The sequence below is a fragment of the Salarias fasciatus genome, chromosome 7 (genome assembly GCF_902148845.1).
Source record: "Salarias fasciatus chromosome 7, fSalaFa1.1, whole genome shotgun sequence".
Taxonomy (NCBI): domain Eukaryota; kingdom Metazoa; phylum Chordata; class Actinopteri; order Blenniiformes; family Blenniidae; genus Salarias; species Salarias fasciatus.
The window spans coordinates 11,957,387-11,980,830 of NC_043751.1; the positions used below are offsets into that span (position 1 = coordinate 11,957,387).

The 23,444-nt window shown below is 44.0% G+C and overlaps 1 protein-coding gene across 2 annotated transcripts in view; it reads right to left on the minus strand.

The window, feature by feature from the left end:
- Positions 1-224: 224 nt before the first annotated feature.
- Positions 225-23,444, minus strand: part of fbln1 (fibulin 1) — a 33,935-nt gene continuing 10,715 nt past the window's right edge. Inside the window, exons 6-18 of one of the 2 annotated variants that reach the window (XM_030096887.1) lie at positions 23,405-23,444; positions 23,226-23,312; positions 22,900-23,037; positions 22,663-22,800; positions 19,823-19,966; positions 19,615-19,740; positions 19,371-19,496; positions 18,280-18,399; positions 18,050-18,181; positions 17,841-17,964; positions 12,317-12,462; positions 10,679-10,822; positions 225-746 (exon numbers count right to left, since the gene is read on the minus strand). The exon at positions 23,405-23,444 is cut by the window's right edge and continues 23 nt beyond it. In XM_030096887.1, coding sequence (XP_029952747.1) covers positions 607-746; positions 10,679-10,822; positions 12,317-12,462; positions 17,841-17,964; positions 18,050-18,181; positions 18,280-18,399; positions 19,371-19,496; positions 19,615-19,740; positions 19,823-19,966; positions 22,663-22,800; positions 22,900-23,037; positions 23,226-23,312; positions 23,405-23,444 — 1,605 coding nt within the window. In that variant the 3' untranslated portion in view covers positions 225-606. Of the gene's footprint in view, positions 747-10,678; positions 10,823-12,316; positions 12,463-15,207; positions 16,760-17,840; positions 17,965-18,049; positions 18,182-18,279; positions 18,400-19,370; positions 19,497-19,614; positions 19,741-19,822; positions 19,967-22,662; positions 22,801-22,899; positions 23,038-23,225; positions 23,313-23,404 lie in introns of those variants that run through there. The other variant, XM_030096888.1, reaches the window with a different exon arrangement.

Here is a 23,444-nt window from a genome sequence, read left to right on the forward strand (position 1 = left end):
GGGAACCTGTGGAAAACCAAGAAATATAATACTTTTCCTCCAACGTGAGTGCTGCACATAGCTGTGGCTTTCATTACAGATCCATCAGCTGTTGTATCTCTTCACCTGCATAAGCTCAGCTCCAATAGCAGGCTGCCATCGCTTTTCTGCTGAAAAATCTCTCACATCGAAACCAACGTCAAGCATGGTCTTCGCCATTTACTGGGAAGAAACAGAAACACAAATACTGTAACTAAAATAGTGTTTATTCCATAGAAAAAATACCTCATCCAATGCACACAGCAATAAAGAAAAAGAGTGGAAGATAGACAAAAAGTTACATGCCATCAAAAGATTATTGTTGAATGTGATCATAATATCCATGAATGACCTCTCTATATGCATGCACTTTCATGATATTTCAAAAGATTACGTTTCTCCACATTGGTGCACTTTTGGTCGAGCTCGTCAGTATAGTGATCTTAAAAGCAGCGAGCAGCTTTACTGCCCAGCAAAAGTAACACTGTCAAGAACATAACCTTAAAATTTCAGCACTGATTGGCGTAACAAACCCCGTGTCGACAATGGCCGTCTTCATAGATGTCACATAAATCTGCCACCGGCCGCTCAAAACCAAAACTCTGAGACGAAGACGTGCACGTTGATGACGTTCTGGCCTGAGTCGCCTTGAGTCGTCAGGTTGCGCATCGACAGTTTCAGCACTGTCGTCACGGGACCGATCAGGGGCTTCACCTGACGAACGACACCTGCGGGAAACAGAAATTCACGGTCATATTTTGAGAGAGGAAAAATGTTGAAAGCAACAAACATACATGTGACCGACAAAACAAACGTTCTGTTGCTTAAACAGCCCAATCTAGGTTGAGTGTATTAGTCATACGCCCCGTAATCAAACACATGTGACCATTCTGTAAGTCTAAAGAATCCTTTAGTCTTATTCATTACAGCTGTCCACATGATATGCGCATTATTATACATGTGTATCATTCCTGTATTTTCCATTTTCTTTTGCAACTCTGACTTTGGGCACGACGTGGTGCAGCTAAACACATCCAGAGAGGCGGCTGTGGACATGGTGTTGTGTTGTTAATAATCCACAGACACAGTTGTCAACAGATTTCATCGGGACATGTCTTCTGTTACCGCTTAGCACAAACCAATATCTCTGGACAATGATTTGGGGGAATTATCTTGTTCCAGATCCCACAGGGTGTGCAGTGGTGGCACGGCGGTCAGCGCTGACGCCTCACAGCTCGCAGGCTGGCTGGATGACTGTGTGGAGTTTATACGATCTCCCTGTGACTGCATGGGTTTTTATTCGACTTCCTCATTTCACTGTGGAAGTATGTGTCTGCTGAGAATCCACAACTGCTTTTAGGTTGTGTGTTTGGACTGCATGACTTTCATCCAGCTACTAGAAGCTCTACTTTTTCCCAAAAATGGCATCCTAGTGCCCCTAGTAGTATACTGGAGTACTGTGGGTGGTTCGTCATTATGAAAAAATTACATTTAAGATCATCAATCAAACATTATGCAAAAAATAATGAAAGTATGATCCATTCAATAAACAGGGAGAATTTAATGAATCATATTTCATTCTCTGGTATTACTGTTTCCACAGTGGTGGCTGCTGCCGCTGAAACCTTAACTCTGGTGTACCTCATAACAGAAGGCTACAAACAAATGACATCCATAAATAGTGAAAAGAAATTTTAAAGGAAATATTACTTATTATACATCTTTTTACAATTATATAATAAAAATTAATATATTTGAAGTTTAAATAGTAACATTTATAACCTCAATTTCAAAATCGGTCGGGACAATGTAATTTAATAGAGGGACTGATTATGACTTATTTCTGTTCGAGGATATTAAAATACTTCTAGTTTTAATAGTGGATATGGGTATGGGCGAATTGTATTGATCCACTGACTCAATCAATCAGTCTGATCACTTCATCCAGTATTTGTGTGAACGGTACAACCTGAGCCATGTAAACAGATGTATTATGATGTGCCCTTCGGTTTCCCACAGTGTCAACTGGAACATTTATTGCAGTATTTAGATGAAGTGTGGGGTTAATAAGCTGAAGGACTGGCCACGCCAGACATCGTGAACAAATGCAATGTCACGGTAAAAACATGTGGAAGACCAGGCATGATGAAAAAGGGCATTACTGAATTCCCATGGAATTCGCTGCTTTTTAAGTGAACATGCGACTGAAGGGGTAAAATGTCAGTGTTTATACAGGCTGTGAGTGAGCCTTTCCCTTTCCCTGCACAGGCCTGGCGAGGTTTCTGCTCTGCTCTGTTTAGACAGCTATTACAGCACAATCAGTCCACTGTCCTCCTATCACACCTTCAACCAGCCTCTATCTTTTCTTTTTTTTTTCTCTCCTTTTTTAAGTGTTCAAGCTTTTAGTAGGATGACTCAAGAGTTTTAACTCAGCACGGATCGGGACGATGACAGCTCACTACCTCCATCAGTCTAAATTATGAGCCTCCTTTCTGTGGTACTTGTAAGAAAGCAGTAAAAGCCATTTGGTTGTCATTCACTGCAGGGCGAATGATGATCCATTACGCACCATTCGCTGGGTCCTTTGGGACACTGGCGTTGTATGATCGCAGATCCCCCCACCCACTCATTTTCCCCTTTTTTCTTCCTCCCCTCTCTTCCCTTCCTGAGGGGGGCCTGGTGTTTGTGGCACCATCACTGTGGCCCACAAGGGTAAATGAGTCCCATGTGTTTGATGGAGGGGAGCAGTCGCAGTCACGCGATACAGCCGTGGAGACATTCCTCCAGGAATCCATCTTTAACTCTGGGAGGGGCCGGCTATAGGAACTCAAACTTGTATGTCTCTCTTTCTTTCCGTCACTTTATTTTGCTCTCTCGCCTCTTTCCGAGTTAAAACTGTGGGTACGCAGCAAATTCTAGAAGATCCTGGCGATAAGCACTTGTAGGAGTGAGCAGTGGGGCCCTCTTCCACCAGCTTTGCCCCCTTGTTTTGGTGTTTGGGACACTGTTGCGTAGTGACACTGAAGCAGTATAGAGCTGAGATTTTATTGTTTCCCAGCCATGAGCACTGGTCAGAGTCAATTAACCTTTGCCTAAATTAAAAAAAAAAAAAAAACCTGACATGGAAAGAGTAATTGAGTGTGGAGTCTGAAGATGAAATGCAGACATAAGACAATCACAATGGCATGTAACAGCCGGCTGACCAATGTAGAGTTCACTATTTGTCCCTGAACTGTAAACCAAACAGAGTCACTTTGAAAGCATCTTTGCGGTGTCAAGCCAACACACAATGAAGATGAGTAAGATATCTTTACGAGCGCATTATGGACCACCGCTAAGACAGATGGGATCAAGTTCACATGAAGTCTTTTCCTCAGTGAGCAGCAAGGGTGGCCTCTATCTAATGAGGATGAAACACTTTATGGTCAACCCAAACGGAGAGGATGAGATGTCTTTGAGTTGTTTCTCCGAGAAGAAACTCAAGAGTCGGACCGCAAAAATAAACTGCATCTCCACTGACATTTATGGGGGTCTCTAAGCGGGGCAATATGTGGAATGTGTTTGAGGTCCATTACTGTTTTGTGAATTTGTTTGTGGTCTAATTAGCACATGCTGAAGACACAAATGTATTCTTAACAACACAAACTTTGTTAAAGTGCCAGAGGCTCCTCTAAATCCCTATATTTTTCTGAATCCATCATTTTTAATATGAAATATGAATATGTATTCCTAAATTGTTCTTGATGCTGCTGTTTGTTATTATATGTAAGCTGTAAAATCTTTCATGAGGATCATGGTAGAAACCACTGCATCTATTGAAACTGTTTTATTCAAGTTCTATTTAGCCTTTTTCTTTTTTTTTAAGGATAGTTATGTTATTACACTATGGGCCCATGTGCCGAATCCTGCACAAAAGAGCTAACTAAAGTCATATTACATGACCTCTTGGTGAAATCCTGACATGATGACTCTGTGTTTCCGTGAGCTTCCCATCAAAAGCGCAGCGGTATCCTCAATGAGGGGAAAGCATCAGCTAACAGCTGGGCCTCAATGTACTCACGGTGAACCTGAGGTGAAACCACAACCACATACTCATCTTTAACATTTCATCCGGGCTGGAAGGCAAGACGCCAATGGCCACATGACAGGTTGGCTTTGATTGCCCCCCCCCCCCCCCCCCCCCCCCCCCCCACCCCACCCCACCCCCGAACCACCTGAGATCCATATAAATAAACACGGAGACGTTTTGCAAAATAACAGCTGACGATTTGCCCTGTGACTTGGTTGCAAGGTCATGTTTTCTGAGGCCGAGCGTAACTTAACCAAGAGCTCCAATTGTAGTACTCCAAAAGTTTCCGGCATCCTTCCAGCTCGCTGAGGTATCGGCCACAGGGTGCAAAGGTGACACCGTGAGCCCGAACAGCCACCATCAAACAAACAGCTGTACAATCTGTTCTTTCTCCAAAACATCCCACCACACAATAAAGCAGCCCTATAAGTAGAAAATAGCCTTAAATAAATGCATACTAGTAGCACAGACACTGCCACAAAACAAAGTCAAGCAAATGCCAGGAGGCATTTGTCATCCTTCATGGCCACGAGGTCTGCAATATTGAAGGGTTACATGTAAACAGTACAATTTCGGGGTTTTCTGGTTTCTACAACTCAGCGAGGAAGTGTATGACAAAATCCAAAATGAACGGGTTTAACACCAGAGACAAATGAAAAGTATGCATTGGCCTCGCCGCAGTATTGTATAATGACACGCTGGTTGCGGCGCTATGCATGCTCACTGCAGTGAAACCATTGGAGACAATCCAGGTGCTGCACAAAGTTTGAGTGTACGTAGAGGGTACAGGAGGGCATCCTGAAGCGTCATGGCAGCCAGAACTGATGTGTGTTGTCATGTTTGCTGATGCACACATACTGAGGGCTGGCTGCAAAGAGTTGAGGACCGCTGGCATGAACATACACACAATGAGGAGCGGTTTCACATTTATTAACTCCATTTTTTAAGTGCCTGAAAGATTTTCCTCCTAAGAGTCCATAAAAGCAAGAAAACACGCCAACGAAATTGCTAAGTAGCTCCCTTGTTTCCCTATTAGTAAAGCAACCATTTTCACTTTTGATAGCCGTCAGCGTGGCTGAAAAATAATCCTCAGAAATTGCCTGGCATAACAGCGGCCGTGTGAGGACCCGACCCCTCCGGGGGTCAGAGCTTGTGTTCACAGGCCGGTCCACGGATGGCCGGTCAGGTCAGGCTATCCAAACACGACTCCGACTCGTCCAAAGACCGGGTGGGAGCCAAGTGCACCCATCTGAGGGGCCATCTTATGTGGCCTGATATTTCAAGGTCAATTAACAGTCAGCCATCGTCAGTGATCAGTCAAACGGCCCATGGGTCATTGCTGGACAGTGCCGGCCGCTGGGCACTGACATCACCCTCAAGTAGCTTTGAGGACTCGCTCGGTTCTTTTCTTGGACTTTTTTTTTTTTTTTCTTTTCCCAGTTGTGGGAAGGAACAGCTGAGATGACATAACATGCACCATTATCTTCACCACAACCTTTGCTCTATTTTACAAGTGACCTTTCAAAGCCAAAAGCCATAACTAAGATGCATAAAATAGACTAAGTGGAAAGGATATGAGATGAAAAACGGCTTTGTTTGTGATGTAGATCAGGATTCTTTATCATAGTCTAATTCTCCATTATAAACTAGTGAGGTTTACCGATTTTGATTACATTCTGAGAAACATTTGCTATTTATTTTGGCATGTGAGTTTATGAACATTTACTAAAAAACAATATAAATTTTGCGAAATGAGCTGTAAACTAAACAACGTTGCATTTTCATAAAAACACAGTGCCTCAAAGCAGAGATTAACGGCGCGTATAAATTAAGAAGATCGCCAGACCGAGGAGGATAAGTGTATCACGATGAGTTATTGAGACAGTTTTATTGCGAGTAATATGTTCTATATGTGTTCTCACCAGCCTTGTATTGACTGTGTATGTGGTGTGTGTCTGTGAGCGTGACATCTCGGCATCACTATCTCTTCATCAGCGTGTTTGATTGTGGCGGACCACCCGAGGGGGAGCGTTGCGTGCTTGACTGTGGGGTCTCTCTGGGTTTGGAGAAGACCCTGTTTTGATTAGCTGTGCTAATCTTCCAGACCAGGATTCCTCGTGGGCTTGGCGCGCTCTGGTGGGCCAGCCACCGCTGCGTCGCGATTCGTCTCCGTGACAGCCCCTCAGACGAGAAGAGCTCCTTGTCAGCTTATCTCCACGGCTGTCCTCGGCTCGGCCGCAGGCCCGAGCCGCAAGCCCCGCTGGCTTGGGAGCAGCCGTGTCTCACACAGCGGGCTCACATTCCACCGGCCGCTGTGGATGGCCGCTCCAAAGACTGCAGCTACCTGCACAGAGACAAACTGTCCACTTCCTCTTTATTTATTCGTCTGCCTGCTGCCAGCTTTGTGCGAGTGGCAGTGCAAAGAATATTTATTCTCTGGACTGGATATAAACCGCAAAGCCATACTTCCACCTGCATTCAAAGAATGACTGGAATTTAGCTGTGGCGTCTGAGACGTGCAGTTCCTCCAGAGGATGTGATTCATAGCGGAGGAGACGCTATATTATCTGCTGCTGTCCAGAAGAGCAAACAGAAATACTTCAGAATGAGATCTGTTTTTTCAGCTCAAAAAATCCAGACAGCAGTGATTAGAAGTACACTGAAACCTTCCATCACGAATAATTACTCATGGAGAGGAATCCTTTCGACAAAAACCAAAAGATGGCTAAATGTGTGCAGACTGTTTAACCTGGATTGGGCTGTTTGGGGTGTTTAATGTTACGCACAGAACCAGCAGCCTTCTCTGCACCTTCTCCAGAGAGCTAACCATCATGCCAGCTTCACTGTAATGTTTCAGGAATTAGAGATTGGAGAGGAGGGGACCTCTGCTTCACAGTATATGCCAAATTTATTCATAATATAATTTTTACTTGGTGATGTTTTGCACACTACCATAGTAAGTATCAATGATCATGCAAGGCATTTTCAATATTAATGGGTTTCACAATGCAAAAAGGAAGTTTTGTGAAAATCTTAAACTAATGCGAAAAGTCAGTGGAGGTAGTTGATGTGAGGGCGTATGAATGCCCTTCTCAGCTATATTCTATTCAGGTTCAAACCAGTAGTTTTAGCAACTGAAAAGTCTTCGAGAATAAATGTTACATCTTTGCAATTGATAAAACTCAACCTTGTATCCAAGGAAAGCTGAAGGAGTGTCTTCACAGAGAGCACAGAGGCAGTGTGTTCAAACCTGTCCACCTGCCGTCCACCAGGGTAAATCTTCACATGATCAACCCTGACAACTTGCCTCGAACGAAAAGTCAGTGGATGCTTCTGCCGAAGAAATGCATCTGCCTACTGTTTACAAATCCATTGATAGGATCATTTTTGCTGCCTTTGTTTACATAAATGCCTCAGTGGTGGGTCTAATCCATGTCACCCTGCAGGGTTACTTTGTTACTGTGGTTGTTGTGGGGATCTATAAGTGTGAGATTGGTCCTGATTTTTTTTTCCAAGAGCTGAGTACAGCCTGTGTTTGCACACACACAGTAAGATTGTCCAGGCTGTCGTACAGAAGTGAAAAGCTGGTAAAGCCAGTGATGAATGACCATGTAAGACGGAAAGAGCGGTGTGTATACACTGCGGTGTGTCCATGCATAGAGCACATGCCTACATGTGCAAACAACTGGTTTAAAAAGAGAGAAAGACAGAGGAGAAGGTGAATGGAACAGACTGTCAGCCAATCAAACCTCTTGAAGAATTACTTTTTCAAGTTAAGAACGGATGATGAGGATTACTAACCGCCTCCATTGTCCCATTCAATAATACAAAATATGGCCAAAAACAATGACCGAAGTGAGCTTGAGTTCACACACTTGTTCATTATTGGAGCCTCGATGTCTGCTGCTCTTCACATCCCACCAAGCTGTAATACCGCTGTCGGAGACACTGGAGATCCTGGAAACTAAGCTTCCTGACGTGACACGTCAGCGAGCCTCACACAATGGTTACACAACAGCAGCAACTGTGGGCCAGAGCACCGGCAGCACACAACCCACGAAATAAAACCAAGAAGGCCTTCATTGCACCATGGACGCCACACTTCACAGCGAGGAGTCAGTGACCGAAGGCTCCAGTGCGCAGGGCCGCAATTTGGATATGCGACGGGCAACTGGTGCTAATGTAACATATTATTAATTTGAGTTTCACTAAAATCCTTCATTTATTGTGCTTTATGAGTTCTGACTGTTGTGCTTGTGCGTGTGCGTGCACTGGGTGGCGCAGTGACGTATCCTGCGCATGCCTACTCTGGTCAGAGCCCTCATGCACGATCAGAGGTAAGCTGCAGCTTCAGCCGCTCCTGCGCAGTTTTATTTTTTTTAAGTTATTAATTGCGTTTTAAGTGCTACGTTGGGCATTTTGGGGGGGTTCTGTTTTATGTTGGACCCATCACGGTTCAGTTTTTTTAAGGTTCGGTCTGTGAAGTGCATTTTCGGATCACGTTGCGGGTTGGAGGCTAGCGCTAGTTAGCATTAGCTTCCTTTAACGTGCTTGCTTTTTTCCCCATCTATTAGAGAAAGAGAAGAGACGTGCTGAAAAGCTCATGTGCAGCAGCTCACGTGTACTCTGTCCATATTCACAGGTACAACAGTAGTTCTTCTTTATTATGTTCTTTAATGTATTGTTTTAATTGATGTGTTTTGAGTTTTGTTGGGGTTTTTGTTCGTTTGGTTTTGTTTTTTTCTCATATATATATCTGGTCAGAGCCCTCATGCACGATCAGAGAGAAAGAGAAGAGACGTGCTGAAAAGCTCATGTGCAGCAGCTCACGTGTACTCTGTCCATATTCACAGATAAAGAAGTTTTGATCAAGAAACCTGTTTCCTGGAGTCTGTATTTGCAATCCACAACGCAGAACGACAGACACCAGTTACACTAACATGCAAGAGCTGCATCCAATAAGCATCCGATGGGTTTGGGAGAGAAGTGGCTCTTCGCAAACAGGCCTTTCATGTGGTCGTCGGTTTAAGTGCTCTAATGCTCGGCGAGACACTGAGGCCTAGTGCGGGGAAATGGAACAATACATTTAACCACATGAAGCACAGCACCCAGGATTACTTCTGCACATATTTCTCTCTCTCTTTCATTGAATTACTGTCTCTCACTTTGTCTTTCTCTCTCTACACTTTTATTCTCTTCCTCTATCTTGCATATGTACGCACACACACAGACACTACTCTTGCAAATGAGCGTTGCTATAAACAATGAATTTCTCCTAAATCCTCTTTAAACACATGCACCCAGACACACACAGTAGATGATATATTGCAAAACAAGGCTTATCACTCGTACAGAATTACACCATTGTGCATTCCAACAAAAACATGCCATTATAAGATGTGCAATATAATTACAAATGCTTTTACAGTGATTTATGGGAATTATTGCTGGTGATAAAGACTTCTCTCCCATGTCTTCGTCTGAACCGGGGTGGATTTGATAAGCACACATCTGTTTCTGCAAGTGCACGAGAGAGAAACACTTGCGTGCACCCACAATCCTGCCTTAACTGGTGACAGACACAGTCGCACACACACACACACACACACACACACACACACACACACACACACACACACACACACACACTCTCTCGCTCTCATTCTTGCAGAGACAGATGTGCATACTGACAGCCGATCCCTTCATCCATCACTGAAAAGGAGAAGAGGAGGATGAAGGAGAAAGTGTCCTTCCACCCACCACCCTGCCTGCATCTCAGCACACAACCAAAACAAAAAACACCTAATGGGGCCCAACAATGTGTCATCTTTAGGGTGAGTACGCCTTCATCCCCACCCCCCCCGGGGCCAACGCTGAGTTCAGCTGTCCCCCCGGCGAGCAGCAGCCTTGGGTCACCACCACACTAAAGATGGGGAACGGCTTCCACCCAAACATGTGTTGTTGTTACACATCACTGGAGATGGTATCCGCCGCTCCGTCCGCATGGTGGCCGTCAGGTAGTTATGATGAACAGCCTGTCGGCCGCAATCACTCACGCGTACGTGAATACAAATACGCCAGTGCAGATTTCTGCTATAGATTCTGCACGTTCGAGCCGCCACGGCTTATTGTGGAAAGTAATGATCTTTTGGGATCCACACAGTAAGTGAATTAAATGGTACTTTGTTGAACCACAAGCTTGTGAAAATTGATGCCAAATATTTGGAGAGACAGAAACAGGCTCGGGTCTGTCTCGCAGACCCACTCGGAGGACGGCGCTCCAAAGACGCAAACGCACCAGAGCCCCCGTGAAGATGATGACAGCTCCACGATGCCACAGATCACAACAGGCCGTGTCAGATACACTTAAGTCAAGGAGTTCAATATTTTGGTGCTTTTTTTCTACATTGTCACTGCAGACATGTGAGTTTGATTTGTCCTGAAATAGATTTCTATTTGAGAAGGAGAAAAGAAAAAGTTCCTTCCAGTCATGGAGGCTGTTTGATGATACGGTTCGGTTATATGTTGAAGTGCTATTGTCAAAATTAGTTTATCGTGGCTTTACAAGAGGTGAAAAAGCACTGCACTCACCCACATACAGTCCATTCTCCACTCGCTTGACGATGTCAAAGGCGTTCTCCAGGTTGCCCTCCAAGATGTCAAACTTGACGTCGTAACTGCCTAAGTGATGATAGGACCCATAAGCCGGCACCGTCGTCCTCAGAAAAACAATCTCTGTTGGAAGATAACAATTAGACAGAGAAAGCATTCAGAGTCTAAATCCTCATAATGACACTGGGATTGTACAGTCAAGTCTGTGCCAGCTCCCGCTTTTCTTGCTTTTCCTTCTTTCCAAGAGGAAGACAATAATATAGGAGAAGGGTCTGTTTGTTGTGCGCTGAGAGGGTCACGGGGAGGTTGAAGCTTTTCAGTACTGCTGCCCAGCTAAAGGGCCTCGAGAGCTTTACACCAAAACTGGGGACTTATGAGAAATGACAAGAGCTTACTCTCTATGACGTTGAGCATGAGTGTGTCTGAAACGTGCACTGTTCGCCGGCCAGTAGACGCTTGTCATCTGTCGCTGCGTGCAAATGATTATTATGGTTACTTATATGCGAGCAGTACAGCTTTATTTCTCTGATGAGGGTCAGCCAAACCCAGACTATTCTGAAAAAAAAATCACAGAACAGTTAATATAGGCAATTAGGTGTAGCCGTGTGGATTCTGACAACTATAGGGAAAAGCAGCTAATGGCAGTTCAAAAATCTGAAATAGTAAAGTTAAGGGGAAAAGAAGAGCATGAAAATTACACTAAAACACAAAATGCTGTCAAAATATCTTTAAATTGTTTGTTTTAAAAGGTTCTTTTAAAAGATAAAGCCTCATCCTTGAGTATGGGTATGGCTTGCCAAGGAGGATGAGGGGAGTCTGCATGTGCCTGTTGAATTGGAGGATGAAATCTACTCCCTCCACACTTGATTTAAGCTAAGAATAAAACACACCCAAAGAAAAAAAAAAAGAAAAAAATAACTATTTTGAAGTCACGCAGGCTGCCAACTCTCATGTGATGAGAGCTGAAGTCTTGCAGTTAACTGGAAACTTACAGTGTCAGACAGCACCTGCCCACACTGCGCTGCAGCTCCAGTTGACGTCCAGTATGTTTCAGTCAAAATATCACTCTGGATGAGTGTCACATGTGTAGAAAGACATTTCCTTTTGACATTATTTTTATTTGAGGAATACTGGCTAAAGCTGTCGCTGATAGTTAGATGTACTCAGCACCAACTTTTTTGCTCACTTTTTTGCAGACTTCCAAAAGTTACTAGCTACTCAATATTCTCAACAGCCGCAAGTTTTTCTTTGCACTATCTAATTAAAGCTTATTGTTGATGTTAGTATTTTTCCCCAGAAGGAGATCTACAACCATTGAAATAATGACAGTTGAAATATTACTAATCTATTTATTTTGTCCATCACTGGCTATCCTGAGTCGGTCACATTACCATATTTTTTATCCCACCTGGATTGGCAAACATGTCTAATGTAGTTAACAGACCGTTGAGAATTGAGTTTAGCATTAAGCAAAGTTATATCACAAACTTCCACATCGGTCCAAAAACATGAGCTTTCATCAGCAGGAAGCTGACGTCAGGAAGTTAACCAATCAGAGGAAGAAGCGGCTGCTTTGTGCAGTCAGTCGCATACACACCGAGACTGAGCTGTACGTACCCTCTGGCCTCGTGAACTCTCTGAAGGTGGGCAGGGAAATGAAGGTGTGGGACACGGAGTGCGTGGGGTCCAGAACACAGGCGATGTCGTTGGGCTGACAGGACTTCATACAGCGAATGGTGTCAGAGCGTTCAAGCCTCGCCGCTCTGAAGGAGAGAGCAAATATGCACAGCCCGCAGAAAGAACAGACACACACACACAAACAGATGGCCTTTGACCTTAAGGTACTGTCTATTTAAAGACTTCAGAGACAACAGCCTTTGGTTCCTAAAGCTCACAATAACAGGGCATCCTTGTGTGCAGCCCTTGAAAGAACTCAGTGGGACGACTCCAAGGCTGCTGCACAAACAACAGTAGAACAAGACAGCGGGGGCACTGGATTTAGCACTCAACATCAAAAACAATCAAATTCTGTGCGGTTTGGAAGAATAATAAACCAACAATGGCCAAAGCGTAAGGGGCAGCCAGCGTTTTGTAGCTTGTGGAGACTCGCTGCCATTGATGCTTTTCTGACGCGCTATTTCAAGCTGTGTGGGAAATGAATTACTACACTCACTGAGAATGATCCACAACCTGCTCAGGAAAATATTTGGATTTGCTGAGCATCCCCAGCTTCACATCAGATAATCTCTTGAGGAGGATTTATGAGGCAAGGGAGTGTTCTAAAAGACTCCTAAATTGTGAGCAACATGACGAGACACCTCCCCGGTGTCTCCCCAGGGCAGCTCTCATCCTATTATTTAGGACTTTGTTTATTCCACAGACTAATCAGTGACAGGTCGGAGGGAATGGAGGGCCTCCGTCTCGAGCTAACGCCACCTGAAGCGTCACTATTCACTACCTGTCTGCTTCGTAATACTTCCAGAGAGGTTTACCAAGGCATTAACAACCACATAAATCAGGAGGTCTTTGAAACAATGGGGGTAACTTTTGAAACCAAATGAAAGCCTCGATCATGACGTTCAAGATGTTAAACTCGACTTCTGCCTTCACAAAGGAGACAAGTCAGTTCACGGTTACACTGGGTTAGGAAAACACCGAAGTTGCCATGTATAAGTCTAGTTAATGTGCGTGGCAGCCGTATAGCCACACTGTGAGTCATGGGCCGTGGATATCTGGCGCTCCTCAGGGGACCTATCCACTGCAGCTCAAAGCCCCGGGCCGGCTTGGGTTGCAGGGCTTCTTTCATGGAGAGTGAGAAGAGAAGCCCCTGACAAAAAGTCAAGCCACCGCTGGGTAGGGGCTTGTAATTAGCAATTAGCGGGTGGGTCCAAGTTTTGCTACGGCCCAGGCCAAACCCACAAAATGTTCTCCGAGTTTATAATACCATGGCCTGAGCTGCAGAAAAGACCCAAAGCGGGGCTCTGGAGGACGAGGTGAAAGCTGCTGGGGTAGAGAGCAAATTTACGAGAAGATAATGACCCAGGGTGAACTGCCCCTCTGCACAGACACAGGCGCTTCAAGGCAGGGTCAGCAACTTCAGGCAGTTACAGTTCCCCGTGTGTGTTGGTGCATCTGCAGCGAAAACCCCTCTGTCCTGCGCACACGCTCAGCTCATGTCCTGCAGTGTGTGTGTGTGTGTGTGTGTGTGTGTGTGTGTGTGTGTGTGTGTGTGTGTGTGTGGGAGAGAGATCCACACGCGCAGGAACATATGCATGTCTTCCTCCTCGTCTCCCCATGCCTCACGTGGCCCAACCCAGGAGAAAAACCCCAATACTTTCATACCAGAAAGAAAAACAGACTTTTTGGATGAAAGTCCCTCTGGTCAAGCGTAGGCCCTTTTATTTTTTTGGTAATTATTATTTATAGTCGGCACATTGATAACGCCCCAACACAAACACTGCAGGGCATCATTCATTTTGTGCGCGGTGATGTTGCCGTACCACAAATTGTTCAGACCACCGGCCAGAGCCCAGAGCCCCATAACTCAAAGTCAAAGGGGAGGAAAAAACTCCAGCGCGCCACTATGCTCTTATTTTAAGGAGATCCCCACGAGGGACCAAGTGCATCCTTACTGGCCTGACAGCTCAGGACAGGAGGAACCTAGGACATCTGAATTTACAGTTATTATAAGCCACAGCCCTTGGGCAGCAGCCTCACAGCATGTCAGACTATTTATACTCTCTCCTGCTGGTGCACATTTCCCTCTTCCTTGCCACTGCATCCCATCGCGTGTCACTTACTCAGCCTTCATTTGGATTATCTGTCTGCTTTGGGGTTTACACCCGCAGTATGCAGTGGAAATCTGTGCATTTCACATTAAGCCCAAGATGTAATGGGAGCTAAGGAGATGTGCATGAAAATAACTGCCGCAGAAAGATGTAGCGGTGGCGTGCACCAACTGACGTCCGGGAAGCAGGAGGAACAATGCATGAGGCCGTGCCTGGTCTATGACTGGAATTTGTAGAGATGGAATTACTTAAATGAATTTGGATGCCAAGTGAAAAAAAAACTGAAATCCAAATTTTTCCCTTCTTTTTCAATTTAAAATAGACATCAAGTTTACTTGAATCTTTACAAAATTACTAATGTTCCAAATGTCAGTAATTCTCAGGAAACAACATAAAACTACTCAAAACATTGTTGTATTTACTTATTTTCTGTTCTCATGGTTATCGTCCCATAGTTTCTTAATCAGATCACAAGCAGTTCCCTCAAACTAACATAAATGCATTGCTGCAGATTGTTCAGCATCACTGAATTTCTTTGTTGCTGAAACTATTGAAACTATTATGAAAGTATGTGAAGGAAATCTTCATGCCTCCGTCTGTGATTGGGGCCTCACATTCCAGCGGCTCTTTTCACTGTATTTGATTAAACCCCACAATGCACCATTACCAAAAAAAAAAAAAAAAAAAAAAAAAAAAAACTGGATTTGATTTGCACATGTGTTATTTCTATTTCGGTTTTAATAGAAAACTGTTCATCCAACACATAAACCATAAAGTACTGCAACACGTCAGACTCTATCATGCAACCGTCATCAAATTACACTGTGTTGTAGGCAGACTTGGGTTGTTACCGTTTGATGATTTACCCTGACCTACGACGCCACCTGCAGTTCTGTCTATCACAATGCCTCTTGCAACTCAATACATTCAGCCGGACCCAGTTTACACTGCTAAATAATCATCTTTAACTCCTCGTGTTTTACAAAACTGGATTATTAAAATGCTACAAAACTACATGCTGTTTTTTTTTTTTTTTTGTTTTTTTTTATTCTGGATTTTATGTCATTGATGTTTTATTTATTTAATATTCAGGCTTAGAAATGATGTGTCATGATCAACTAGCATTTGCTTTGGCACACACATAATAGACACCAATTCTGCAGAAGAGAGAAAAGGGGCTTGGAATAACAGTTGATTCAAAAGCCTTTAGAACGGAGGTCTGCAACCTAAAGTAGGCATTTTTGCTTAATTTTACAGAATAAAATTGGTCAACAACTAAAAAACATTTTTGCTTCTTAAAATGAAGACACTATAACTTATTTATGTGTGCGATTCTGCAAGTTTTATTTACAAAAACTGTATTTTATGTTGCATGTATGACAGTCCAAGACCCAAATTAAATTAAATTAAATTTGATGGCAAATCAAAATCTATTGTCCCTGCTTAACTAACAGTGTAGGGGAAAGGCACTGGTCATGTGGAGACACAAACCATATTTGAGTTGACAATCTACTGATCCATTCTATCAGTGTAGTCTAAGAATCCCTTCATGAGATTGTGTGCAGAACAACACAATTAAAAATTAGATTAAAAAAAACACTTACAACATAGAGCACTGCAGAGGAGCCACATGTTCTCCCATGCAGCAGGTTGCAGACCCTTGAACTGGACACATTGGAAATTCAGGAAAATCATAAATTATATTTATATTCATCCAAATGTAATGACAGTTTTTACAGCGTATGTTAGTCTGAACTTCATCATCATGCTTTTCTCTAAATGCTACTTTGCACGAATTCAGTAAATTTCTTTTTCTCCTCTCGGTGAGATTATGCGTTTGATATGACACATCATTTAGAAGGCTGCAGCGTCCTCCGTGAGCCTTTATGTTTACTCTAACAGGGGATTATAAGGTACTCTGGGCTCCTCCTGCGTCACAAACACCAGCACTTTCGCCAGGTGTGTGGTCACTGAGCCGTAGCGGCGCAGTTTCAGCTCCACAGACAGGTCAAAGTCCTGCGGCCGGCTAATGAGCTTCGCCACCGACATCACGCCGCCGGTGGGCATCCGCTCTGTCCTGAAGAACCCGCCCTCGTTGCCAGAAGTGATGGCAATCTGGATGTCGTCGCCAGACACGGTGTGGGAGGGGCCCATGCGGAAGATGTTGGTGAAGACGGGGATGTTGGTGGGGAAGGTGAGGTAATAGTAGGTTATTCTCAGGGGCATGGTCAGGCACTCGACAGACTCATTGCAAAGCAAGCGTTCACATCGACTGCAAAAAGAGAAGAGTGGGGTGGGGCGGGGGTGGGGCGAGATGGAACAAAACAAGCAGAGAGAGAAAGAGAAAAGGAGACCAGAGGTGAATTCCACGTGTCGTGCATGGCATGCGGTGAAAGAAACATCACTTTCAGCAGCATAATGCCAGTTATGGTGCCCTCTGTGAGATCATGCAAGAAATCCTCAATGTGTGTCAAAATTCAAAATGAAAATATATTCACTTGCATTTCCACAAAACATGCTGCAGTCAAATCTACATGAAGTCGCTCCAGCACTGAGCATGCTGGACATGCAGGGGAATGATCCAAATGGGTGGGAATGTAGGTTCTCCAATAAAACAGTGTTGTGAAGATCTTTTTCTGTGGGTGTATTATCAGTTTCAATTCTTTATATGTATTTTACCACCCATTTTTTGAGCACAGACAACACGTTGGATGTTTTGCACTGTTACCATCATATGGGGACTGACACTGTTAGACTGCATGTTCACGCAAATAGATTACACTTTCTGTTTGATAAATTACAAATGACTCCAGTGGAATCAAGCATTTAATTGAGTACTTAGTGAGCTTTAGACATCTTTGACAGCAGACTGATCTGCTATAAAGAGCATTGGATGAAGTGCGGAGTCCCCACAAGCACAAAATATGAGGCATCATATTGTTGGTGGACGAAGTTATGAAACATATCTGAACATAACTCAAAATAAATCTCAACTTGGCAAAAAGAGAGACAGAAAATCGAGGCATCTAAATTTTGGTTCAGCAGAGAAAATATCTCAGAAAGGTCATAAACAAACGTAGTGGTCAGCCAGCTGAGATAATGTCTCTCACTCTCTAACAGAAGCACGAATGTTTGTTCAGATGTATCATGGATCAAACAGCATATATTCCTCTGGGAGCCAAGTCTTGATCTAATATGGAACAAGCAACATGAGAACTGTGTGTCATTTTGAACATCTGTCAGAGACTATCATCAATGCACCACATTAGCAGGAAGTCTTCCACATGTTTGCACCGGTATTTAATTGGCTTTCAGGAAAGTATATGTGATAAAGACACAGATCAGACACTCACGTCTCTCCAACGCGGCGGTAGTTGTTCGGACACTCGAAGGACAGACATCTGAATCCTCCCTGCACGTTGAAGCAGCTCTGATTCTCACCGCACGTGTGTGTTCCCGTCACACACTCATCAATATCTACAAGACACAGAGAGGAAAAAGTTCAGAGAAAATCCATTGACAAAAATAATATGTGATAAAAGTGTCCAAAAGGGTGGCGTACCCTGACAGCTGCGTCCATTTACTGCCAGGGTGTATCCGCTGACGGGACAGGAGCAGTGGAAGCTGCCTGGCGTGTTGTGGCAGCGGTAGGAGCAGATATGACCTCCTGTGGGCAGGGCGCACTCATCGATGTCTGGAAAGACAATGGAATCACACACAGACAAGGATCAGGTTTTTTATTTTATGGACAGAAAACTAAATTATAAATCGGACATTTGGGTTAAATCTCACCTTCGCAGGTCATGCCATCTATGTCGCTGAGCTGGTAGCCACGGCGGCAGTAGCACTGGTAGGAGCCGTACACGTTGGCGCACTCCTGGCTGCATGGGTTGCTTTCACACTCGTTCAGATCTACACAGAGAAACAATGAAATCAGAGCATTTTGAACCCGGGTGTGTGCAAGCTTGACACCTGTTTTATTTGGTGGAACTTTTCGTTAGGGCTGCTCTGGTCACCAGGATCTCTGACACTGAAAGTTCAGGTTTTTCGATGTTTGCTTCCCTTGTGAACAAATCTGCAGTGTGTGGATAGGTTTGCTCTCTGGTATCAATGCGTTTATTCCCTGAAATGTCCCTTTCTCTCGTTAACCTGAAGCAGTGATGTGTACTCATATGGTAAGATCTTTCTCAGTTTTATTTATTTATTTTCATTGTTTCTTTTTATGTAGAAGTGCCACGAGAATTCGAAGTTGTTTGGAATAAAACTGGAAAGGACTGAAAGATTCAATAGTTAATCTTCGTTAAGCCTGGACTATTTCCTTTGGTAAAGCTCTAGATGGCTGAAGTGTGTGGCTTTAAAGAGAGCTTCTCTCCTTCCTTCACTTATCAATATTACAATCAGGACTTCTACGCCTCAGGCTTGTACTCTGCTCTCTCCTCTCTGTCTTTTCTCTATATGTCTTCCTCGAGTCTGCAGCATCTATATACATTGCATACCAGTGTATGGAAATGCATGAGCTTTTTATAAAATTAATGTTGGTAAATTCATAGCCGCTTATTCATAAAGGGTGACGACAGGAGGCGGTGGGCAACAGCAGAGACAGTTAACATTAAAATAGATGTCTGTCATGTTGATGGGCACTCAGGATGCCAGAGAAATACCCGTACTGGACTATAATGACTACCATCAGACATCCAGATGGAGAATAGAGGAAATAAAAAATGGAAAATAAGTCTGGGACTTCATCTTGAAATCCCCCAGCTGCAGATCGAATCCAAACCAAAAAGCTGTGATATTCAGGGAAAAACAACAGGTTTTATCGTATATCTCACAGCGGTGTGTACATGCTGTCTTAATTCTCATTATACGTACAGTTTTCTTACCGTCACAATTTCTGCCGTCGGCAGCCAGCTTGAAGCCTGTGGTACAGCTACACTGGTAGGACCCCAGGATGTTCTCACACTTATGAGCGCACAGGCGTCCAGGATAGTGCCTGCATTCATTTATATCTACAACACAAAGTGCAAAAGTACGGACTTTAGCTCCTGCAACACGATGAAATTCACAGTTCAACAGGTTAGCCGTTACTATTCAAGAACACGCTTGGATTTGGATCCTTCTGCTCACCTTCACAGAGCCGAGTGATGCTGTTGAAGGAGTAGCCAGTCTCACACTCACAACGGTAGGAGCCCAGCTGGTTAACGCATCCGTGACCTTCACAGACCTTTTCAGGGCCTTTACACTCATCAACATCTGAGATAGAGGAATAAAAACAGCCTGACATCCACCTGCACAGGCTTAGTGAAATGCTGACACAAGAGGATGTTTTTCTCACCAACACAGCGTGTGCCGTCGTCGCTGAGGTGGTATCCTCTGCCGCAGTTCAGAACGTTCGCCCGGCAGGTGTAGGAACCAGCTGTGTTGACACAAACCTGTCCTCGGAGGCACGGGCTTGTCTGGATAACACATTCATTGATATCTGAAAACAAAGAGACAGATGACAACATCATTTAAGAAACAGACCATCCAACCCAAACATTTCTCCTCCCATGTTTTTAAACTAGCAAACCATTTCTAGATTTTTTTTTTTCAATTACACCATGACATGTAAATACAAGTTATTCCATGTTTATGAGGTGATTTTTGGTGCGCCTTCATCAGCCTGAAGACTATTACTACTGTATGAAAACATGCATGCATCATGGGCACGGCTTTAAGGAGGCTGCTGAGAGGAACAGCCGCTGTCATGGGTAATGACAATGTGAGTCACTGTGTCTGTGGAAGGGTGAGAGGAGATGTTTTAACATCTAAATTCCTTTGTGCTGTATTTTCTTGTATGAAATAAGCTTTTTAGCTCAAATTTTATTTGATTTAAACTGAGATCCGTTATGAACTGGGATTGGTTCCAGTAGGCTACCTCACAACAATGCACATGATTAAACAGTATAGAGGATGGATGGATGGATGGTTCAAGCGAACCAAACTATCATAACCTGGCATGATCAGCTTGTTTGTTGTGGTATCACAATTTACAGACACAGATCTGCACAAGCATAGTGCGCCGCGGAAGGATATACCGGCGCACAGCGGCTGAGTCTATGGCTTCTACTGCTGTGCGCCAGTATATCCTTCCGCGGAGGTCATGCGCAGGTCTGTGTGTATCAAAACGTTATTTTAACGGATTGAAAAGATAACACGTCTTTTAAAATGTTTTATAACCATTCGGATTTACTTCACATGCTAATACGCCATCCCCTGGACCACTGGAAGGAGTATTTTGTCCACTTTCATCAGTTCGGCTCTGTTCCCTGTTGACTTCCAGCAGTTGAGCTAAGCTAACTACGATGCTAACAGCTGGGAACCAGCCAATGGATGCAGATACACAAAAAATGTATTTATGAGCTTGTCTAACTTTGTCAATGATAGGGATAGGGCGTGGGTCAAAAATCTTCGGAGTATTCCTTTAACAAATTACTTGGTAATCCCTCTGGTGGTTAAGGGATTACACAAAATCATCTTAAAAGTAACTAAAGTTGTCAAAAGAATGTTGAAAAGGTAATCAAGTATATTTCTTTAAAATACTGCAGAGTGAATGCCAGGGTGGAGGTAACAAATTACAAATATTCACATTACTGTAATAATGTTTTACTTTAGGCAGCTTATGCTTTCAGCCTTTGTTTTAAAAGTGAGCAATATAACTCATACTTAAAGGTGCATTAAGGAGTTTGCACGTTTCATGCGAAACAACGGCCCCTTCAGGCCTTGGGCATAACTGCACCTTAGTGAAACGCTCGTGCCTGTGGCTTGCGTCCATGTACGTGCACGGAAGAGGGGAAACTGTATTAGCAGCCTTGGCAAGCAGAAGAGGTGATCGATTCACAAGAATGGCTTCAACTGAAGTAAGTACCTGAACCTGATCGGACTAAGTAAAATCATATTTGTAACTTTTGGTCAGCCTCCTTCCTCGCTCTTTTACTAGCGCTCGAGTAACCTTTAAGCTTCTTTTGCCTGGTGGGGTCTGTGCTGGAGTTTTTAACAGTGCTAGAAGCCGGTCTTTTTTACTTTCTGGAAGATCCATCCTCAATACTGCTCAGTTGTTGCTCGCTAAGCATCTGGCGGAGTAATGGCGGACAAAACGAAAGCTAAGCAAGTCAGGCCAGCGGGAGCATGCATCACGTCACATCTTCTCAAATTCTCCCCAAGAAGTACAAATTGCCGGACCAGCACTGCAACTATTCAAGTGACAATTTAGCGCTGTTAGCGGTACTTGCAATGAATATGTCAGGGCACATTCTACACATCATTGAATGTTTGACACATATTTATGGTGGAAAATAAGTATTTTTAACGTTTAAAACTCCTTAATGCACTTTTAATGGGGGGGTACTATGCAAAATCCACTTCTTTGAGCTTTTTATAATGCTATAGTGTCATTTCCCCATTAAAAAGATGCATGGAGTTGTTTCCTGAACCATTCACGCATATTTGAGCAATCCCTGAATCTCCCCCTGGTAGCCATGTTGAGAGCTGAAACGCTCGGTCCTGCACAGCTCCGCCCATAATGCACAGCTCCGCCCATAATGCACAGCTCCGCCCCATCTCTGACGCAGTCTGCACGGCTCCTCCTGCACAGCTCGCGCTCCCCCGCCCCTCTCCACTCTCTGAAAATGCACATGGAGATGGAGCGGGGCGTGTCGCTAAGCTGAGGAGATTCTTAAAGAGACAGGGACTCATTACCAGTCGTTTGAGGCAGCCTGATGCAGAGGCAAATTTGATTTAAGTTCTTTTTGACACATGCTGCTTTCACCATCCAACTTTGGGCAAAGCTGTTGCTTGAGTGTGCTGTAGATTGATACTAAAGGGCTAAAAAACACATAATACCGTACACATAATACCAACCCTTAAAGTAGGATTTACACCATGGAATGTATTTCTCTACTTTTTAAACTCGAAAATGCTCCTGATTACGCCCACAATTTGAACTAAGATTGAAACCTTGTTCCTGTTTTATTTACAATGCACTTAAATAAGGCTACAAGTGAATATAACATGCTCAGGTAAACCTTTGACTACCTGCGGAGTCTCCTTTGAAAACTTTTTAAACGTGTCCCGTCTTTCCTGACACTACAAAGAGACAGTTTGCCTCCTCCACTTTCTTTTGGGACAGATATTCACCGATGCAGCTTCCAAGGGCGTCCTGGAGGTAGCCGGGACCACACTTCACCTTGGGGACACAACGGAAAGAGCCCTGGGTGTTTTGGCACTCGAGCTCCGGGCCACAGTTGTGGATGCCGGCCTCACACTCATTGATATCTGGAAGAAGCGTCACAGCAGAGTTGCCCAAAATAATCATTTGTGTGAAAAGATGCATGTTTATACAGAAACTTCACACAGGAGGTCAATGAAACTGACCTTTGCAGTTGTTGGTGTCGGTGAGTTCATAGCCTGTCCCACAGCTGACCTCCCTCTGGCACCGAAACGAGCCCTCTGTGTTGATACAGCGCTCTCCGGCCCGACAGTTACTGACTCCCAGCAAACACTCATTGATGTCTGCGAGAAGCAAAGAGAGAAGCTTTATACATGTCAGTCTTCTCCACGTATAAATGTCTCTTATCACCTGCCAGCACCCCGTTAAAGCTGTCGTTACATCAGACACAGACACACATATTCCATTAGCTTTACTTTAAAGTCTACATGCGCCATTTAAGGAGAAACAAAGGAGAGGAAAGGTGATTTACCCTCGCAGCTCCTGCCATCTGGTTTGAGTTTGTGGCCTTTGAAACAGGCACAAGTGTTGTTCCCCTCACAAACATGAGCACACTTCCCTAGGAGGCCACCAAAACATGTTAATAACCCACCGCTGGGCGTTTTAAGGTTGAATAAGACGACTGTTGCTTGTGTTGTTAGTGTGTTATACCATTGCACAAATCCCCCAACACTGAATTATCTCCATTGTC